The following is a 23359-nucleotide window of genomic DNA, read 5'->3' as shown; positions in this document are numbered from 1 at the left end:
TACGTGCCTAGCCCAACCCAGCCATTGCAGCAGTCTGTCTTCTATGCAAAACTCATAAGGTTGAGATCTCTGAATGTATCCTGCACCAGATGTTTTATTCTGAACATCTTAAGTGTGATGACAGACATGCTTTACATAAATACCTTTAGATTAAAAAAAAAAGGTCCTTCATATAAATTCTGTCTGAGTGAACAACATCTTCAGCTCCATATCCAGTAAGACACAGAACATCTACATATCACTTTCTTTTCAGGAGGCATGAACATGCCAAAATAAGAAGCTGAGCACTGAAATACCCTGTACAGTGATCTTTCAACACAGATATTTAAGCCAGGGAAAGAGAGCATCTGATCCAACTTTAACTTTTTTTTTAGACCCCTTAAATTTGAGGTTTTCTCATACTTTCCCTTTAGGACAAGAAATAGGTCAGAAAAATTGCTTGTCTTTTTGCATATGCATGAAAATGAGCAAAGTAACTTCACATCCCACAGTGCTGCAGGAATGAAAAAAACCAAAGTAACCATTTTTATATATGATCATGATTGAAGGCATATGAAAAGCTTATATTCGAAAGATAATATGTACTCTCTCACAGTTCTATTTTGGGCACATATCCTAATCTTTTTGAAAACTTCCATTAATATGAAAAGTATTTGAGTCCTGTACTTTTGTGTGGTAAAGATGGAAGAAAAAGGAAAAACTATTTAGAAATGCAACCTGAAGTTCGGTTCTACTCATAAAATCAAATGAGCAGCACATACGCTGCTTATTTGCCTCCCTGGACTTCTTTGGAAACCTATGATAAAATTTGTGTCTGAGATGTAAAGCTATCACAGAAACGGGAAAGGAACTGACACTCACTGCTTTTTCTCCATCAACAAAGATATAAAATCCCATTCCAAACTTCCGAAGATTGAAATGGGAAAGGAGTTTTGCTCCTTTTACATGTTTAAATATAGCTTCAGTCATTTGCTCTCAGGATGCATGTCTGCTGCCTGTTCAGCAGTGCTCTCAGATCACAGACACTGACAATTTCTTCTGCAAGTTAAGGAACATTCCCAAGAACATGTCCACATCCTCCCTGACTGCTCACTCCTCTTGCTTACAAGAAACCTGTTGGTGTTGGATTCTTCAAGTGCAACAGATATTGTGTTCAAGAACCCAATCCTAACATAATTGAGACTGAAGTTGGATATGAAGTCTGTTGAAAGTAAAATAGAGGAAGATTTTCAGTTTATCTTTCACCTTCAATGCTTTGCTTGTATGTGAAAAAATGCCCTGTTTTTCACTAAATGCCAAATCTGCAAATGTAACCACTGTAATACACTAAGCTTTAAGAATGTAGACTTGCTGAAAAATATATCTATTTAGAATCATATATTTTAAAAGGACAATATAGACCTTAAACCTGAACTTTAGAATACATCTAGAGCAAGTCTGGATCTTCTAGGTGAAAGAACTTTAAAAATAGTGTGTAATTTTGATGGCCTTTATTTTATCCAGGGCTCAGTCTGCGTTGATTGATAGTCAGGGTCACATGAACCAAAAGGTTTAGAAATTTCCAAATCAGTGCATCCTGTCATATTTATGAAATTATCTATCTGAAGTTGCTCAGTAATCTTATTTTGACCCGGGAGGACAAGAGCAAAAGAAAATCAAACCTAACCAGAGGTTACAGTAAAGTATTAATGCAATCAGAAAAGAAACTGGGTTAAAAAAAAAAACAAACACTGAACCTAGAGAGTGCTGAGATAGTAATCCAGATAAGCAGAAGCTATGTCAAGAGAGAGGAAGATAACTGTAAAGGGAAAAATCAACTGTATATATTTACAGGCCACCACTGTATTGGTTTGCCCAAATGCTAATAAGGTAAGAAATATCACTTTGCATGCAGAAGTCCTGCCTGACTTCAAGGTGAAGAAAATAAAATAACAATTTCCTTAAGAGAAAGGATACATGTTCTTAAAAATGAATTTGACAAAACTAGAAAGATTTATAGAAGGACTATAAGAAAAACTCAGCATCTGGAAAAGCCACTTTACAGAAGTGACAGGAGAACTAGAGCTCTTTGGTTTCACCAAAATAAAGATTAAAACAATGCCTGGGAAGAGAAGCCTTTCCCAGAAAGAACTTATCACAATAAAGGGCTATAGTTTGGACAAAACAACTGGTTATTTCATTTGGATGATGAGTAATTCACAGTCTGAACTGACTACCTGATAGTGAAATCAACTCTGCCTTTACATAAGGTCCTTAGGTAAGGATGCTCTGTGTGTATTTTCATAAACAATGTTTTAGCCTAAGTTATAACTACTAATAACTAGCAGTCATTTCCATTACCTATCCTACCCAGCACCCAGCAGAAATATGGATAGCAGATTTCTGTAAATTCAAACCAGAGAACGATGAATTCATGTGATTCAGCCATGTGTGATCAACCATAGTTTATATATGCTTGCCTTATGCACTCCAGAATCTCAGTCTTGGACAAATGAATTGTCTGCTGTAGCTATCTTCACTGAAATTTCCTAGATCCTTATCACAGTCCCCTCACTATTATTTCGCATCTTTCTTTTGGCAGTACTTCCTCTATTCTTCCTGCTGCCCCTGTAATGTCAACTAGAAAGTCAGAAAAAAATCTATCTCAAGAAGAAAAGGTACAAACAAAATATGTAACCCTAGTTAAAGACAAGTAGAAAGCATCTAACTAGATCACAACAGACTGAGGAACAGTCTGTAGAAGAATTTTCCTCATACTTCCATTGTTCCCAACAGTTAGGTTGGATTTTAGCCATGGGACTCATTCAGTGTGATGGTTTTCCATCCACCCCAGATGTTATCTTTGCAATTCTTCAAGTATATATTGCACTTTGAGAAAAGCCATTCCCCATACACTGTTTGCCCTTTGACAATGTAATTGATTTTATATGGAGGCTTTCACATATATCACCTGGACATGTATCTGGCCAGCCATAAATGTTGACAGACCTCCAGAAAGAAAATCAAACCCCTCAGATAAAGGAAATCTTATATGCATTATTTTCCAGTCAGTATATTCAGAATTATGAGTTACATTATGTTCATTTTAAAACAAGGCAGTGATTTATGAAGAATATTGTCGGCAAATCCAGTTGCCAAGGTAGATGGCAATTGTTCTGTTAATAACCTTCCCAATCACTCCTTTAATGTATACACATACAATATAATGATATAAACACCATGCATTACAGCATGGGCTGCCTCCATATCATGAGCCTGCAATCAGGTTTTAGTGAGATGGATGCAACATTATTCCCTCCAGTGGCTTTCAAACTAAATTAAAGTAAATCTATAACTTTTGGCTCACCTCCAAGATCATTGTCTCCTGCACAATTCAAGAATCAGCTAGTCAGAACTGCCTTAGGGAAGATGGAAGAGTTTAAAAGATCCAGCACAAGCCCTTTGCCCTTTTTTACCTCTCGAAGAAATCACAAATTAACTCTTATAGGCACAAATTAGCTCTTATAGGCACAGGAAATGTTCTTTGTGTATGAACCAATGTAAATATCTATTCTGCTCCTTAAATGCACAGAAAGTTTCATATTTTGAAGCATCATTGATTTAATTCCTGCACCTCTAATCTGTCTACGATATGATTTTGATGCATAAAGATACTGATAATTGCAGTATCTTGTTTCCTTGTTTCTGTAGGAAATTAAATACTAGTTTCTTGAAAAGTCTTTTTCTATCTGTGGTATTAAACTAGCACTCTGATAAGTGTGCTGTAACCCTAGTCTTTCCAGTGGTGTTAGATATCTTTTTTCCCTCTCTGTCTCCTTATTCCTGGCTCCCACCAGGTGTTCTGATCACCCCTGAATTCTCAAAACCAGAATCTCTTTCAACGAATATGAAATAATGCTTTGGGAGCTTTTTGGGTTTGGTGGTTTGGGTTTTTTTCATATATCAAAATTTAGCTCTGACCTTAAAATCTATGAAAACTTAGTTAACAAATTAATGATTTAGATTTCCTGCCATTAGGTAACATACATGAAAAAAGAAAAAAATATGCTGTTTGAAGAATAAGGAACACAGATTCAGAAGTACCACAAATGTTTACAAATAGTGAATAACAGGACATTGTTTATCTTCCTCTCCTTAGCTACTGAATTCATTTTGGATACATTTCAATATATCCAAAAATACTTAATTTGTGTACAGGATTGGTACAAGACACATGCTAAATAAAATGGGATGTAAGGGAAATTTCAAGCTCTTTCTTGAATAAAACATCTTTTGCCAGAACTGTTAAGGAACACTAATATCTGTGAAAAGCAATTAAAAGTGAACACAGTTTAGAACAAAGATCTCATTTGATTTATCAAGTTATCTTTTATCAACTCTTAATGTAAACCCGTCAAGCAGTGCATTTTGACCAAATCCTAATTTTTTTCAGAGCTTTTATTTACTAAAAAATGTTGCTATTTTAGCTTTGAATTATGACTTGGGACAAAAATTACTTCAGGAAATATATATTTTTTTTAATTGCATGGAATATTTGTTTACCAACCAGGTCTATAGTACATACTTTTTAATCACAAAGACAAAATATCAATGAGGGATAAAGAAAATGAACCACTGCCATTACCCTTAGGCATCTGATAACACATATTAGAAGAATCATCTTTGATAAAACTGCTCTGACCCAGTTAGCACTACGCCATGAAACTTTGTTTTCTGAAAGATTTTGAAATCTCATCAGCTTTACAGATCCTCCTCTGACTGAAGAGATGTAGCCTGGGCATGGGAACACTAACTGGGCTATTTCCAGGCCTTGAGCAGTGGAAAAAGGGAGGATAAAGCTGGAGGTTGCTGGACTCCCATTGTTTCTTCTCAGTGAAGGCAAGTTTCATGACACTGAAACTTTCACTGAATTGCTATAGAGTCTAAGTAGCTGGAAAAGTGACATTCAAACACTTAATCCCTAAACAAAAGAAGCAAAGTGACATTTTGACAACCCAAATGATCTGCTCTTAGCTAAGTTCACCTTCCATCATTAATTTAAAAATTAATTATTTTTTTTTAAGATTTAGAATAGCACACCTCCTTGCTCATATTCCTTTTGCAGTCTCGTGGTGTTTTCCCTAAGAATTTTCATCCCCATTACACTCATGGAATGCAGAGTATACTCCTCACTTTAAATTTTTCTGTCAGCCAAGATCCTTCACAGCAGGTGTGTCTGGCCTGAGCAGTGTTAAAATGTTGTCTGGGCAGTCACTCACTGCAGAGCAACACAAACATTAACTCAGTGTTACTTCACATTTCTATCTCAGTATTCCCAGCTGGCAGAGAGCGTTTGCTCTCTTTTCACAATTGGGATACTAGGATCAATATTTGAAATTAGGCAAGGAAACAGCTACCTCTTTCAGATATCTATATTCAATGAAAATGAGCAAGCAACAGGATAGACTGGAACTTGAACTGGGCATTTTTTCCCCATATTTTCTTTCAGATGAGAGATATTTTTACAGTTTTGTTACAAGATTAATGTCATTAAGAGAATATATATTATATCACAATATAATTATTGTGATAATTCCAATCTCAAAATTTATGTTTGAAACAGTCGAAAAGTAATTTCAGAAAACTCCAAATGCATAATTATTTTTACCCAATAACAAAAATTAAACATTGCTGGAACAACACACTCTCCAGTCTTTAGACAGAAAATTCTTCAATTTTCAGAAATGGATTTTGAGAAATAGATGTTGTCTGCAAATGAAAATATTTTCATGGACTAGTATATTTTTAGTACACTGTTTCAACATGGGTTTTTTTCTTCATATAAAACATGAAAAAATATCACGTCTGCTTCAAACAAAATTATCCCAAATTTCAATTGTATTACTTTGTGAAAAGCAAATAATATTTTTGACCAAGATACAATTGTTGTCTCTAAAGGAGACAAATCTAGAGTCTGATGGAAGGATTTATATAAGTACAGTTTGTTCCAGGCACATGGTTTAGCATCAACTTGTTGTAGTTCTTTCATTCATTTCTTCATCCTGTTCTCACAAACTATGACTAATTTTGATTTAGTTTTTTTATTTGGGAGCAAATGATGGGGGCAAACCTGGTCTTTTAACCAGACACATTTGAACAAAAATGAAAGGAACTGTGAGAAATAACCTTTATGTGCAGAGAAAAAGAGGTCTGCTTTTGTTATGCTTGCCAAATTACATCCCAAGAAAATGAATGTGAACTACCTTTCTATATGCACTTATGATTAATTTAAATGGAAGAAAGTAAAGTTAAACACAGAGGACTTTGAGGATGACTTTCATTCAATGTTTACCTGGAGAGCTGCCTGAAGAAAATGTCAACAAACTGTCTTATTTCTTAAGGCTGCCTTCAAAAGCAAATTATACCTTTTACATAACCAGAATAAATTCCTCCCTTGCCACCCCCAATATATTTGGCTTATTGTGTTTCAATTGTACCCCTGTACAATTTTATTTTTCCAGCATATGTCACCTCTTCACCCCATTCAGTGCAGCAAAATAAATGGTTTCCAATGGCAATGAAAATTGCCTTTCTAGTTATTAATTCCTTTGACTCCAGGCAAATTTTAAGCAGAGATTCTTAGGGATTGATCTTGTTTCTGACTAGGAATGCCTGATCCAAATGTCAGTCTGTGTAACAGGAGGGTACTGAGTTCAAACTGGCTTTCAGAATGAGGCTTTCAAACCTCAGTGACTGGAGAAAATTGCTCATATTTTTCCTTGATCTTTCAAAAAGACCAGGGAATGCTTTCATATGGGAAATGAGGTAAACAGGCAACTCTGTCTCTTTCAGAAACTAGCCACCCTCTTCCAGATTTCTCCCACAATTTTCGATTAACTTTGGGCTCAAGTGGCTAAGTAAGAGAAGGCTGAGAAAAATCCCCAGAGTGCATGAGTTGCATGGCCTGCCTGCATGTCAACCACCACCGCCCAAAAACACATGCACAAATTTCCCTCTCTATGCCTTCCTGTGAGCATTACTTTCCACAGAGGTGGGCAACAGTTACATAAAGTAAAAAAGATCTCAAACATTCTTTCAAGACTGCAAGACCTTCTCTCTTCTGTGCTGCTTCTCCTCAGAGAGAAGCACACACAGAGTTCTCGGCTGCATTATTGACTTGCTTTCTGTCTGTGAAGTTGTTTTAAGAAGTGAGTGTTTGTTTAATTTTAAGGAAAGTTTGTTTAAGCTATGCTCCTACTGCAGAAGAGGAGAAAAATTCTGTAATATGAACAGAAAGAGTTGGATTAGTAGGAGCTCCAGCACACCCTTGCATGCCTGTTGTTGTAATCCATAAATTTTGAGGCAGTTTCTTCAGGCTTTGAGCAATAGGTCCTTAGTACAAGGAGTTTCACATCCCAGTTTGCCACATTCCTGCTCACTCCTAGCTCCCTGCCATGCACTGCTAACTTGTCTGCTTAGGGAGCCACAGCATGGACTGAACCTTAGAACTCATATGGCTTTTTGGAAAACAGCCCTCATTGTGCATGAGAAAGTTTTATTTTAAAGCCAGGTTGGTTCAGAGTAGAGTCCCACAAGTGATTTGATGTAAGGGTTAGAGAGAGGGGGAAGGTGATGATAATGATTCCTGACAGAGCCAAGAAAGAAAGAGTTACAACCCAAGAGTAAGACTTGCAAAGATTTCTGATTGGCCTGTGTAAAATACACTACAGAAATGTGACCCTTTTTTAATGAGAAATGTCATTAATTTGTTGCTCACATTTTCTATTAAAGGGATTGAAAAACCTTCCTCCTCAAAATTACGAGAGCAACACTGACAGCCTTCCTTGCTACCTTCCCATTTTTAGGAAAAAAATTTACTTTTAGAGGTCGCTTGTAAACCTGGAGGCATCACCTAGTTTAATTTGTAATGCTAAATGTCAAAGGAGCAAAGTTTGCAAGAATCTCTCAACATTTTTTGTGTATTTTAAATCTGTAAGTCTTAAATAAGGACTTAACAACACAACTTCAGATCAACCTTCCAAAACATTAATCTATTGCAGACAAAGATAATTAGTAAGTTCAGAAGGAAAGATTCAAACAAGAAGCTTTTTTATTATGAAACTGTAAATGTATTCCAGGCTTTTCTGACAATAGACTCAAAAGAGATGGATTAATTTATCTGCTGATGAGACTACGAAAGGAATGAAACTAACAGGCTTTTCATGTCTCTTTCTTGCTCTCCATCCAGCTTTGGAGGAGAGGATCCTCCCTGTCCATGGAAATCATTCACAGAAGCCAAAGATCATATTGATCAGAAGATGATCATAAAGAACAGAAGAATCTGATTAATAAGCAAATTAATGAATGAAAATTAGCTAAAGATAATGAATATAGCTGGCCAGAACTACCTTCTATGTGTGAAAAAAAGAAAGACTTTCTGGGATCGTACATCAGGAAAAATCTCAAGGAGCAGGATTCAAATTTTTTTTCTGTTTTGAAATAATACCTGTGAATGTAGGACACTGAGTTGAGTGGCATGTTTAGAATATTATAAGTTACAAGATGCCATAGTAAAATGAAAAATATTTACAACATAAATAAATAAGTAAATAATCTCTCTTTTGCTTATTTAGTCAATTCCTTTTTGTTTAGCATTATTGTGTAGGGTTTTTAAAAGGTGGTTTAAAAAAATGCAAGGGATAACATGTGCCATAGTCCTTAGAAAGTGCCCTGAACATCATGCATTATCACATTTCAAAGAAGTGTCTTGATCAGCTAGTATTCTTTTATTCCATCATAAATACCATCATTTCTATTGTAATAAAACTTTTGATGTTATTTACCTGGGGAGTCTATTCATCATCCTTACCAGATTATTCAACTAGAAGATAGGATCATAAGATTCATCCAAGTTTAATGTTCTTTCACTGAAGTCCAAAATTATATTTCTGTAAATATGCTATGAATGAGGTCTCAGGTTTTAACAATGGTCCACCTACCATATCTACTTTAATAACGGCAGAAGTAGGCACAGGTTGTACTAATATATAATTTTGGTTTTTTCCTTCTTCACATTCAGCTCTTCTCTCATTTACTTCTTGTCTTGCCCACAGAACCTATGTCCCACTCCAGCCCTTGTGTCCCTATTCCCTTCTTTCCAGTGCACAATACAAAGTTCCTCTGTAAGTTTAACGTGCCACATGCTACCATCTGCTTCAAAGAGTGTCCTCAGAAAGAGGAAAAAGTACATATTTTCACTCTGTGAAGAATCAGACTCTGATATAAGCATGACTATTCCCACACTGAATATAAAAAACATCCCATCTCAATAGGGAGAGGTGTAAAAGTTATCCATTGCAAAAACTAGATCAGTCATGAAAAGTATTCAAGATATAAAATCTTATGCTATTGTTAGTGGCATTATTTTTGACCATGATGTTATTCATACATGTTTGTGAAGGGGAGGCTGCACACCTAACCATGCCAAAGGCATCAGCTGGTACAGAATACCCTCACTACATGATGTCATGTCAAGTGATTTATACACTGTTTTGAACACTGTTCTAGATTTAGAAACTTTTGAGCAAGTTTTAGATTACATGTTACTGTATTCATGCATCCCCATACAAAAAAATCTTCTGCTATTTACCAGCTCGCTATCATGATGGAAACATGGTTACAACAATCTGCATGCAAATTCTAACTTTTTTTTTTTTTTTAATACTGCAGAATAAGTTCTTTGCATATCTGTAGGAGGAAAGACATCTCGACATTATATCGTTAGACCAGCATCTCCTCAGAAGGGGCTTTGAATAGTATAAAGCCTGCCAGAGAAATATAGTGTGTGGGAAGGGCAATCTGCTCTCTATTGGTTGTAATAAAGCCAGCAGCATCTGACACTGTTCAGCAACGTCACCACCACTACTCAATCTCTTAACATTTTTCATTCTCAGTTTGTATTCTGAGCCTGCCTTTCAGCATCTGTCTATTTGAACAGAGGCAATGTGGTGAGGTCCTAAAACTCATCACAGAACTTAATTCCATAAAACTCCTTAAATGGTGGTGTCATTAGGCAAGACCTGATGAAACTTGCTCTTAAGACAGTATCAAATTCTAGTCACTTCTAGCAAGATGAACTCAATTCTATCAGTACAAGGAATAATGAAATCAAGTGCACTTTTCCATAGCATTTCCCTTTAATCACATACTCTTCTGAACTCTGGATAAAAGGCTTAAGCTCTGTGTCAAATAAATAAAAAGAGGAAAGCAATTTAGCACACAGTTCTGATTTTCTGGGCACCTGATGGAGCATAAATATGTGAGGGAATTAAAGGAAACTTCCCTTGCTCTGTCCCAAAACCAATGGCCATAGGCAGAGGAAGAAGTGGTGCAATACTGCATTGTGTACTGTAAAAAGGATAAAAAGATATCTATTTTGAGGAGCTGGAACAACTTGCATTCAAATATTAACCAGAATTGCATGTTTTCTAGTACCTGTGCCTCTCTGGCTCAGACATTAAGCAGGAACACATTCTGACTCAGCTACAGTTTCAAATGATGATTTAGCTCTCATCTGCACTAAGACCAGATGCTTTCTCACTACCCATTGATTCTAAAATAGTCATAATTATTATTCTACATATTAGTAGATAAACAAAAATAAATAAATCTCAACTAAATTAAATTGAGTTCAGAAACTCTAGATCAAGCACTTTTACCAATGAGTGGTCCTAGAGTACACAACATCCTGTGTTTTAAAATATGTTTTCAGCTGTTGACCACATGATTCTACTTCAAATGCTACTTTAGACCCAGAGAAAACGTAAAATTATTATTAAGTAAAGTTAAAGTCTATACTGTTGACAGCTGACTGGCAAAAATCCAACATCAAACTATCATCATCCATCAATTAGACCACACCAGAGTATTTCAAAGGCATTTTTATATGGTGAAAAGCAACCTCTTACCTTCAGTGTGTACAGCAGAAACATAGGTCCAGTTATAGCGTTTGACAATGTCCACCATTGCCTTTGCTTGCTGTGCGTCAGATGGCACCACTCTCATAAAATACTTGAACAGAGTTTTGTCACTTAGGTCCATGCTTGTGGCAGAATAAGCAATCTGAGGTATATTGAAAAGCTGCAACAAGTTCTGGACCTGGATAGCAACGGAGCTGGAGCCAGGCCCAATGACACCAACAATGGGTTTCTTGGAGCGGAAAGACGATGATGATCCATCCACACATCGCACCATCCCTTCCTCTTCTTCAGAAGAAATGAGAGAGTCCCTTATAAATTCAATGCTCTGCTCCAGAGCCACAGCAGAATGCCAGCAGGAGTCCCTTATTTCACATCCTAATGTTATATTTGGCAACAGTGTGGGGTCCAAATTAATTCTGTCAAGGGTATGTAGCATTGCCTCCACTCTCTGAATACCATACTGCTCTCTTACCTCTCCACATTTCCTCTCATGAACTTTGTCAACAGTTGGTTGGTGATGGACAGAGAATAGAGCTCCAATGATAATATCACCAGGCATGTGTGCAACCACTCTTCTCTCATTTGCCTGTGCTGAAACCAAAAGCCCAAAGTTCCCACAGACATCTTCCTTCAACAGCAGGATTGCAAGGAACAGCAAAAGGACCATTTTAGGAAATTTTAGGCTGGTAGAGACAACATGATGGAAAAAAATTGGAGAGCTGATGAAAAGCAGTTATCAAATCTTCTGGATAGAAGGAGCACTATACTGATGGTTAACCAGGAGTTGGCATCTGTCCTCTAAGGAGTCACCATCATCTCCAAGTGGACAGCCATGCAGAGCTGCACACAAGGTCATAATCCTCATACCCTTCAAAAATTAATAAATAAGAGAAAGATCTTTAAAATTATTTATAAAGTCAGCAAAATATGTCTTATATATTAAGATACAATGTCTTGCAATCTCTTCTAAAATTGCACCTATTTCTACAGCAATCAATACCTGCAATACATTGTCTACTGCATATGTTTGCTTTCATCATTTTCAAGCTAGAAAACTTTATCTCACTTGAGTGCTTTACAATCTTAGGCTTCTACTTCTGCTGGTTTAAATCATCTTCTTTTTGAACATCATGTTTAAAAATTCTTTGGGGAAATGTTTTCAAACACACAAAAGACTGGCAAGTATGTAGTTTTACAGAAGAAAGGTGTGTTGCCATTTCTAACACGTGGCTTCAAAAACAACTCCCTTTTATTTCAGACACTTTCTATGTCTCTAATATGCATATGCCACACTAATGTAACCTTGGCTGCACTCTATTATCCATTCCAGCACTAGGAAAGTGCTGTTGACACCCAAAGCTGTTATTCTAAGGAATGTAGAATGTATAAATCTGTTTTTATTTTGCAAGATACAACATGAAATAAATTGGCTTTTAAGTAAGATTAAGAAAACTGTTTTTGTTATTAATATTTATATTTGTTTTAAGCAAAAAAATAATAATTCTAAAACAGCAAAGAAATGGAATTATTTTCACCTTTTTACATCCTTACTTCAAAAATCATCAAAAAGCAATTTGAAAAATCCTTATACTGTACACAACCCTACAGACTCCACTGGTACCAAGAAGTCAACACAAAGATGATACAGATGCACTAATCCCCAAAATATTTTATCAGCTAGATTTACCTATAGACTGAAATGCAATCTGCACTCATTTTCACTGTTGCTGAAGGATAAATAAATAAATAAATAAATAAATCAGCTAACACTTCATATCTTGGGTTGTGGTTAACCTGTGGAACTAGAAAATATATTTGAAAATGTTCTGCACCTGGCAGCGGATTTGTAGCAGAAGGTTTCCAGTTTTAAATATAGTGCTTAAACCATTGTTTGCCACGTCTTGATCCCTGAGCACATTAAATACCATCTCACCTGTCAGTGAACACACTGGTAAACAGAAAGGTAAGTGCACTTTTAAATCTAAGATGCTGAGCTACATAGGGAACCAATATGTCCAATATAATTTTTAACAAAACAACTGCAAAATTCTGGGGAAGACCTCAGTCTCAGTTTTATTGACATAAATCTTTTGATGCAATAAAAAAAAATTTAGAATTTCATACATTTCAGACACCACCAATAAGTTTCAGACAAGTGTAAAACACTTCAAGAAGGTTTGGGTTTTTTATTCTGTGAAGAGTTGGCTTATCAATACTGCAACCCTTTGCCCCTAAGGAATAACAGCAATTCAGTTCAGGTTAATTAGTCTCTAATTACAGACTATCACTATTGCTTATATCTTGCAATTATTTATTCCATCACTCTGAAGTTGGTACCATATAATTTGACCAGTCAAAAGGATGAGCTACAAGGGATATCCTTGTGCAAGATCAGAGCTCTTAAATCCCTATACCTTTAATTAATTGAATGTGTGATGACTTAAAAAAAAAATTAATTATTTATAAACTTACTAACATTTGAACTGAAATAGTATTCTGTTACTTAACACCATGGATACTTATTTTTCGGAACGTCTCAAAGTAAGGCTACATATCCAGAACACGAGTATATATAGACAAGTGCCAGCTCTGCTGCAGACTGTAACTGGATATACAATTAGATGCCTTTTTATAACCTACCTGCGTTTGAATCTGCAGATATGCAAACAGAGAGAGTTCAGGGGCTTGGAGTGAACTTGTGGTACAAAAAGAAATCCAATCCACCATTTTAATTCTGCTACACATATTCACCAAATTTTTTGGTCTTGTGTCTATGGATTAAAAATTTCCATACAGAATATATGAGAAAGAGAGGGAAGGAAGGCCATTTTTACCTCCTTCCCTCCAAAGAACAGCTGTTTGCTCTTCTCTGCTTATAGTTGTGTCTATCAATATAAAATGACAGGGTAAAGAGAGAGACAAAGCTGAAGGTCTCCTTCATATTTCTGGTTCCACAATACTAGGATATGTCATAGCTGGGGAATTCCTATTTCTGAAAGCAATAAAATCTTTCCCCTCCATGGCATCCAAGGGGAAAGAAGGGGCCAGATGCGGGCTGCAGCTGCTCCACAATTAATGAATTGTCTTCTCTTTATTAAAGCTAAGATCAATTTACTTGGGACTTAAAATGTTCCTAATTACACTGAGAACACTGTTTCTGTTTTATAGTATTGGGCTTAGGATTCACATCCAAAGCACCTGAGGTCAATATTTTCACAACATAATGAAACAACTTGGAATTTATATTGACAAATATTTCAATTTATTTGTGTTTTATAATAGAGATCTGGTTCCCTGGTCTTGCACTCATAAACTTAAGAACAGAATGGTTGAGGTGAAAAGGCACTTCAGGAAGTTATGTAGTCCATTCCCTCTACTTACTGTAAGTTCAGTTAAAACAAATTTCTTAGCTTCATGTCCTGTCAGGTTCTTAATATCTCTGAGGATGGAGACACAACAACTCTTTTGGGCAACCTGTTTGACCACAGTCACCGTAAAAAATATTATTTTTATATATATTTAAATAAAATTTCTGGTATTTCAATTTGTGTTTATTGCCTGTCATCCTTCTCATGGGCACAGCTGGCCATGCCATCCTGAGAATTATCAGGTAACAAATACTATTTCAGGCAAAACAGTTGAGCAGAGAAATGGTAAACTAAGAGCGCTAATTACATTTCCTGGAGAAAGTCTTCCTGAAGAGAAGATGGCCAAGGGAACTATTCAAATATACAGTTTCACTGTGCTTCTCTCCCAGAAGAATCACACACAAGTCCCTCCACATTTTGATTACTATTCTTTCTTACTACAGGCAGCTTATTATTACAAGCAAGATGAGTACTAAAACAAAATTAAGTAAAATTTCATAAGCTTAAATATAACTCTTGTTTAATTTGTTAGAGATAATCCTAAAGGGAATTTGACATGCTATAGTGCTCAGATAAAGAAGAGAGGTATCAGCAGTTTCAAAGACAGGGAACTCCTGAGTGCATGCACAAAATAATGGGAATTGTTTCCCAGTTAATAATTTATATGTTTTGTTTTCATTGATGGGCAACATGCACAGCACTTTCAGTCACATTTATTTTTCACACTCTTCTATTTCTTCATCATCAATAGACTTATCCCAAATTGACAGAAACATAAGCCAAATGGGATGAGGTACTTATTTACTGGTGTGTCAAGGTTTCTTGCTCATTTCTGTTATGGATCTAACTATAAACTTATCCTGAAGTCACAGGCTTTAACAACAGAGGACACTTTGGTCTCAGTCTTTGGTACACTAACCTGAGTCTTGGAGCAACACCAGAAGAAGTAGGACAGAAAAATAACACTGCCTATCTGTCCTTCGTTCAGTCTCACCCTAGACAAAGTTTACATACTGCCCAGATGACTGAAGACACAGATCTGATGAAGCACTCAACATGTTCCTGTGACCTCTGTTCTCCCTGGCAATATAAACTTCATGCCAGACTCTGTCAGAAGAAATTCTCAGCTGTTCCCTTAGGGCAGAGTGCCAGCTACTTCATGTTGAGGTTTAACCGAGTAGAAAATGAGCATCTGTAATATTCCATGAAACATCATGGAAATCTCTCATTATTAAAAATATATAAATCTTTCAAAATCATACCAATCTCAAATGCATATCCATCTGTACTTGCAGTCTGTAGAGACCAAAAGAAACAAAAAGCACTCTAATATCTATGGGCATTAATTAAACAACTTGATCAAAAATCAGACTGTGAGCTGATTTTCCATTATATTTGTGGCTGACAGTTTTTGCAAGGGATGCATCTGACTGTTGTTAAGGGCTTCTGCTCCCGCAGGTGTAAGGGTGTTGAAAGCTGCAGGGTGACCCCCTTTCCTCCGGGGCTTACATTGCTATAGCAGCGCCCACTAGCGAGCCCGCAGCGAGACACCGGCGCTGCGCAGGCTGAGCCCTCTTGGACCACGGCCTCTAGCAGGCAAAATATCGACTCGGCCCAGGGAAATGGTTTTATTTGTTCTCATCTCTATCATGGGAGGGAAAAAATATAAATAAAAGGGAGAAGGAGCAACCTTGCCTTTTGGGTTTCTTGTTTGTTACACTTTCATAAGTTTACAGCAGGCTCATTCAGATTTTCTGAATCTCTGGGCAGATTTCAATAATAAAAATAAAACATTGGATTACTTAATCAAAGAACAAAGCTGTAATAGAACTCATGGCCCAGTCTAGGAAAGCACTTAAGAAAATGTTCTGTGCTTCTCAAAGAAGAATACTATTGGTCAAATATCTGTAAAGACTTGTCTAAAGTTTAAGGTTCTCCTTAAAGGATTTTTAGGATCAGAAAAATCACAAAAACTAATGTCCTTAAAATCCATTCACTAGTAGTGACAAAATTTACTTATATGTTATGTTTGTATAACTTTAAGCCATTGTACCTGCTGATTAATGCTTTCCAGGCATTCATTTATAATACCTACCACAATTAATTTAAATTCATAACAAATAAGATAATATGTATTGCCATGGATCAAATAAGTATATCCCAAGGAACTAACCTATGTTTTGTCATCAGAGAAGACAAAACCATAGCAAGCAGCAACTGAATTACTGGTTCAGAGTCAGTCATGTCACTTCTCTCACACTGAAGATCTTACAGTAGCAAAATATGGAACAGCCTTAGAAACAGTTACGTAAAGAGAGTGACCTCTCAGCTCATCTTGATTTGGACCAACGTTAGGAGAAAGTACACTCAGGATGCTAAGCTTTGCTGAGTTCTGCTATGGCATTTCAAACTCCAAGCATTGTGTTCAAGCTGCTCTGGCAATCTACTTCCCAGTGTTCTGGGGAGGCTCATTTTGCAGGACGAGATCCCCCCTACACATTCCTCAGAGGAAATGCACTTTGGTCACACAAAACCTGATGCACTAAATGGTCTTTATTTGAAAATCAAAAAATATCAGCACCCTGTTCTGAGATTTCTACTATGGTTAATTTTTAATGTCCCCAAATAAAACAAAACAAACAAAAAAACCACCAAAAAAACCAGCATCAAGCAAACATTTTTCATTTGATTATCAGTTCTTCAAATTCCAGTGGACATTAGATCAAGCCCTTTGACAAAAAAAAAATAATAAAATAAATAAACCCAGCTTCATACAAAAGGAAAGACTACAAATCAGTTCCACTCAGAAATATGAAAAAGCTAAGCAGCAAGGGAGAATTTTCACCATTTGGTAAGAATGTCCACTGGAAATGACAAACTGAAGTGTTGATCTCATTTCTTTATAGCTAATAACCAGAAAATTCTTTAATTATCATCAAGATCCTTAGCAATTTCTGGAAGTTCTTCCCCATGCTGTGTTTACACACGCTTTCAGGTTTCTGAAACAATTTTGGCTTTCAAATATAGATGCTTAACTTCCCAGGGAAACTTGCAATGATCTCTTTTGCCAAATGTACTACGTATTGCTGCTGTTACCAAAACCCACTTATACCATGTGACGCAGGAACTAATAGCCCAGGTGTGTTTTCATCTATAGTCCTAGACATTTTAACAATTGATAAAACTGTATGGGATGGAGAAGGTGATCAAGAAAAGACACTAGCAGTTTCAGAAAACATTTTCCAGAAAGTTGCAACAAGAGTGGTTATGGTGGGATGCCAGTACTACCACTATGCCAGCAGCGTCATAACAATGCAGGAAGATAAAATGACAGAAAAGCCATATAGAGATCCAAAAAATACTCTGTGAACATTTGAAAAAATGATCAATGATGTGACCATGTAACATAAATATTAAAATATAGTCAAAGTATTTGAGAATTCGCAAAAGATTAGCATGCGATAGAAATGTTTAGGAATATGGTAATTAAAAAAAACAAGTCAGAGGGAATTTAAAGAGCCTGGCAGTTAACTGCTCTATACATGTTTCATTTTCAGGTCTTAGGGTGGTGTATTTTCAAGATGATCCTCTGCCACTTTTGAGATGATCTCCTACTTTTTCTTCAAGACTAGGAGAAAGAAACGTCCTGGCTCTCCCTGTACCCAGTCACCCCCTCCCCACCACCGGAAATTGCCCCTCAGGGAAGAGATGGAATGTGAGTGGGGCTGCCGGGGTGGTGGAGCCCCGGGGAGCGGGACGGCGCTGCCGGCGGGCAGGGCAGCGGGCAGCGGACGCTGTCCCTGGTGCTGAGCACCGCCCGCCGCCGCCGTTTGCCGCCAGGCAGGTCTGGGGAAGGGGAAGGCAAAAATAAAACGACCTAGAAGTCAACCGGTGGTAGAAATCGCCACGGTGGTCACATTTGGCAGGTAGAATCGTATTTTTACAAATAAATGCATAGATCTGGGTCTTAGAGAAAACTACTGAAGGAGGTTAACTCCCAGCATTGCCACCTGCGCTGCCACAACTAAGCTGCTGTGCACACAGACAGACATGCATGTGTGCATCCACACTGGGGCTTAGGTCTCTGTCTCCCTGCTCGGCTAGTGCTATCTCTGTCCCCCCCAACCCATAATGAATCATTTTTGCACGTGGGGGGATTAGCTTTGATTATTAAATAAGTAACAGACGGGACTCGCCGAGCAGAGCCATTTGTCCCAAGGTCACACAGAAAAGTCTATGGCTGAGCTAAGCCTGGCTGTCTCTGGAAAACAAATACATTCCCGTTTCCGTTATACCTTCCTAGCAAGACAAATCCCCACTTGTGAGCAGAGGGACTATATCACACATATCACCCAGCCCAGGTATGACAGTACCCCCAGTCCCTCCAGCCCCACACAAATCATGCTCCTAGGGAGGAATCAGTGCCAGCTGCCCTCCAGCACCCTGACCCCGTGATGCCCCTGCAGCCCCTAGAGAGGTACCCCACCAGTTGGCTTGTTGGTGCCCCAGGAGTTGTGCTAGTCCTCCATCAACCAGGGCAGGGAGCAAAGGCAAGAAGGGAAGGAGAGGGGGGGACGAGTCCCTCCTTCATCCACAAGGTTTCTGTCCACAATCCAGGGCACATAAATACCCTCTCCCAACCCACAGCGTTACCTTGTCAGTGGCAGCAAGTGCTTCTTCCGACAGTGGTGGCAAAATGGTCCTTTTGGTGACAATAATTAAGACAGGTAGGGGTAGGCACCTCCTATTTTCAGCCACGGCAGAGACAGCACTCTTCACACAGACCTTCTGGAGCTGAATAATCCTCAAATGCCTCTGCAAAGATCACCAGCAGGTGAGCCCCACTCGGCTAGCATTGTCACTCCTCCAGCTATGGGCACATCCTATTTTCTTCTGATCACAGGCAAATGCTGAGGACCGAGTATCCTACCCCCGCGAATGCATGCACATACACGCCATGCACCACGCTGTTCTCTCAGCATCGCCCAAATCTCATTTGCAAGAGGCGTGAACGGTGCCTGGATTTAAGGGAGGGGGAAGGCATGAGGAGGAGGAATAAACAAACAAACGATGAAACAACAGATGGGTCTTTGCTCTCTGCCACCACAGCCTTGGTTTTCCTAAATACTTGCTGCAGCCTGACCCACCTGCTTAAACACCTCCGCCCTTCCTCACATTTGCAGTCTCTCTGTGTTTATAGTCAGCTAACCCGGCGTTCTGCCCTGTGAGGAAATCTCTCCAGATGCTCGGAAGGTTGTAAAGTCCCCCTACAAACAGACACCTCTCTCCGGCGCTATGCTCTGGCAAGTAAGAAAGCGGTAATCGGTTCAGAACAGCATCGTCCAAAAGCAGGATGGAAAAAAAAAAAAAAGCGCTGTTTAAAACGGAACCGCTGGGAAGAGTTTATCCCTGCAGCACCGGCGACCTTTTTCGAGCTGCCCCTCCAAGTTTGCTGTCCGCCCAGGTGGCGGGGCCGGGGTCCCGGGCACTCCGCCGCCGCACCGGGCTGGGGGGCGAGGGGGCTTTTTGTATGGGCGAGCACCGGGCTTCAGCGCAACTTTTTAGTGCCACCAAGTGGCACAGATCCCTCCAGGAAACCAAGCAGCATGCCAGCTCGGGCTCTGCCTGCTGCTCTCTGGCAAAGGGAGAGAGGGGGATGCAAGAGCAGCCACCAGCCCTCTACACAAAAATGCACACACAGAGAAGGAAATATCAAGCAAAAAGGAGGGAAGGAAGGACAGGTTGCCCTCTCCAGCCCTCGTCCCTTCCCTCCCCTGCAGGGTGACAACACTGGGCACGGCAAGACGAGGAGCGATGCCCCCGCCAAGGGCAAACAGAGCTGCCAGCCCCTCGGGCGGGTTGTGCCCCCTCCTTCTGTCCCCCGCGGGCTGCCCCCCGCTCCTCCCCACGGCAGGGGTTACCTGCAGTCACCCTTTCCTGCCCGCCTCTCTCCCCTCTGGCATGCCGGGCTCTCTGGACCCAGAGGCTCTGCAGTTCCCTGCCAGCCCTCTGCTTCCTCAGCCAGCAACCCTGGACCGTATCTGCAGACGGACGGACAGGCTTTTTATTTGCCTACATTTTGCCCACAAGCTCGGTACCCTCCGAGCTCTTCCGCTTCCCCGCCCTCCCACAAATCCCACAGCAACACTCTCTCCTGCCGACTACCTGCTGCCCGCAGAGCACATTTACCTTTCCTCGGTTAACCCTTCCCTTCGGAAGCCAGCCGAAGCTTTACCTTCTCCTCCGGTATCCCTGCACTTTCCCAAGCCCTCTCCTCTCCCTCTCTCTCCCGTTTCACGGCTCAGCCCCACACACCCGGCTCCTGCTTCCATTCACACCCAGGCATCCCGCACGGCACCGCACCGCTCCGTCCCTCCAGCGCGGTGGGCACGACGGCTCTGAGCCAGGGGAGGGGGCTGTGGCTAGGCGTGGGTGGGTGGGAAAGGTCCGAGGTAGCCTGAGCCCTGACAAACTCAACACATCCCTGCACCCCTACTGCAACAACAAGGAGCAACCAAAGAGCCATCACAACACAGTGCCAGACAGAGATCATCCCTTTATTCAAAGCTATTCTTAGCAAATATAACAAATAAATAAAGTGAAATAAATTAATAAATAAATAATAAAGCAAAATGCCATTTAAGTAAGAGCTGATCTGGCATTTAAAAGGCTGCTGACTATTTACCAGGCTGTATTTGCGGGGAAGGATTAGCTCGTGCATCCATTTTCAAGAATTAACAGCCTTTCTCTGCCACTGCTCCACAGCTTGACACTCCCTGCTGGTTCTCCCCTCTTTGGGTTGCTGCTTAAAATATTATCTCTTTTATTTTTTTTAAAGCAGCTGCTGAATGACCCAAATCCCAGCCACTACATGATGTGGCTTCCCCAGTGTGACTGCATTGCCATGTCCAACCTGCACTATGTTCTCCTCGCACCCCTGCCCCTCCAAGTTAACTTTGATAAAGTTGCTAGAGCATAGACAAAAAGTGACTCCATCTGTGCCCCTAATTCCCTGAGATCCTTTTATTGCTGTCTCTCTCCCACCAGATTACCAGCTTGACTGCTTCTTTCATCCCAGATTGTAAAGGACAGCTATCCCACATGTCCTTACCAGGTGTGGAGTATGGCCTCTTTCTCCTTCACATCATCCTTCAGTCCCAGCCAGGGTCTGGTTGGGAGCCCATCAGCTGGCACCTGCTTCACACCTTTACCCAGCTCTCCTGGCTCCTTCAGTCATGGAAGCCCTGGAAAAGGCCAGGTCTTAAGCAGAGGGCACTGTGAGTGTGTGTGACTCTATCTCTTTGTTTCCCCTATACAGTTCCAAGAGCTTCTGTGCTGGTGCATAAAGGAATCAAGGTGGGTTATTACATGACAGGGGACACCCCAATAGTTATCATTTCTGTCACTGCCCTGGTGGGCTGACAGGCAAGGAGCATCTTTCCTCTTCCTTTCTAGATCCATGCTTCTCTCATATACTCATCTTTCTCATTCTTCACATTTCTTTCAGACTCTTTTTTCTCATTAACCATGTGCTGCAGAATGGCTAGAAGGTCAGGAGCCTGGAGAAAGAGAAGAAGAAGGGACATATATTTGTAGAAAATCACAAGAAGGAGGGGACGGTTGTGTCTGTCAAAAGGAATGGTAAGACCAAAAGCAAAGTGGTATTGCTGTGCACAGAGGTCTGGAAGAAATCAATGTTGGATGAACTGGGGCAGAGGGGAGGTGCTACTGCTTTGCTGGGCTGTCACAGCAGTTGTCTGCCGTCCCCTGGGACTGTTGTGTGTGTGATGAGGGAGTTGGAAAGCAGGCACATCTCATTGGCAACAGAGACAGCCAGCTGGCTGGCAGGGAACAGGGTGACCCCAGCAGGAGATAGAAAGGATCCCCACACAAGCAGGACACACAGATCTGTGTAGAAGCAGCCAGAGGGGATGCAAAGCAGCTCCTACACACACATCCCCAAGGATCCCCTGTGAATCACAGCCCAGAGTCAGAGTTCATTGTGCCAGATGTTTGGAGCAGCTGGATCAAAGATTAAAGGAGGCAAGCAGAATGGATGGGGGCGGCCATGGCATTTGCATTCCTAATGCCTCTCATTGACCCTTTAAACGGGGTCCCAATAAATACAGATATATAAAATGTTCTCCTCCTTTGCTCTCTTTCTCCCCTTTCTGCCCTCCACCCTTTCCATCATTCTCAACCATTTCACAGAACCCATAAAATTAGCTGCTGTCTTCTTTACTGATGGTGGATTCAGTTTCCCCTACTACCAAATTTCCCCTCCTATTTTGATACTATTTTTAAAGTTAATAAAAAGAAAGCTTGAAAGCTTTGCCTTCCTGTTTACAACAGCACCAGCAAAAGAGAAATAAACTGGTACCTGAATAAGGAGACATAATGACTACAATTTACAAGCCCACTATTGGTAATAGTCATTACTTCTATGGCAGTAGCACCTATAAATACTAACACATTGGCAAGGCTGTACATTTGCTGTATCTCTGCACTCTGAGGAACTTGTACATACAGAAAATTGCAGGGGGGAAAAAGAGTATGAGTAAGTCTCTGGTATAATCAGTGTCTCTGAAGAGCATCCTAACCACACTAACATTTTAAGACAGAAAATAAGGAGGCTAAGGGAATACTAATTTGGATTCTCCTCAGCTCCAGAATTAATAAACCTTGTGGGACACAGGCAGAACAATCAAAATGTGGACAAGAAGGTGATGTTGTACTGACCAAATAAAACAGGTGTCTGCTTTCCCACAAAGTAATCTCTAAAACAAAGGGGGGAAAAGGAAAAAAATGGATGTTATATGTTTGTATGTATATTATATTTTTTATATGTATATATATATATACATGGCAGTATTTGCTCCTTTTTGGATAAGATGGAATAATCCAACATGCTTATAGTTAAAATCAAGAAAATTACTCTTGCCTCCCTAGCAAGTATACTAATGCTAAGTCTGTTATGTAGGAGACAAAAAAGGAGCAAAGTGTGCTAAGCAACGCATATTAAAAGAAAATCTA

At 39.6% G+C, this 23359-nt stretch overlaps 1 protein-coding gene across 8 annotated transcripts in view; it reads right to left on the bottom strand.

Annotated features, from left to right (window-relative positions):
• The window catches only part of GRM5 (glutamate metabotropic receptor 5), a 244074-nt gene extending 223378 nt beyond the window's left edge, over positions 1-20696 (bottom strand). Inside the window, exons 1-4 of one of the 8 annotated variants that reach the window (XM_064409584.1) lie at positions 20516-20696; positions 19474-19626; positions 18980-19344; positions 10947-11826 (exon numbers count right to left, since the gene is read on the bottom strand). In XM_064409584.1, the coding sequence (XP_064265654.1) occupies positions 10947-11625 (679 nt within the window). In that variant the 5' untranslated portion in view covers positions 11626-11826; positions 18980-19344; positions 19474-19626; positions 20516-20696. Of the gene's footprint in view, positions 1-10946; positions 11827-18979; positions 19345-19473; positions 20118-20247; positions 20388-20515 lie in introns of those variants that run through there. The other 7 variants (XM_064409583.1, XM_064409576.1, XM_064409580.1 and 4 more) reach the window with 7 other exon arrangements.
• Between the last annotated feature and the right edge of the window lie 2663 nt (positions 20697-23359).

Source organism: Passer domesticus, chromosome 2 (genome assembly GCF_036417665.1).
Source record: "Passer domesticus isolate bPasDom1 chromosome 2, bPasDom1.hap1, whole genome shotgun sequence".
NCBI lineage: Eukaryota > Metazoa > Chordata > Aves > Passeriformes > Passeridae > Passer > Passer domesticus.
The sequence above is the reverse complement of the archived record's forward strand: the minus strand, read 5'-3'. Positions and strand labels throughout refer to the sequence as shown.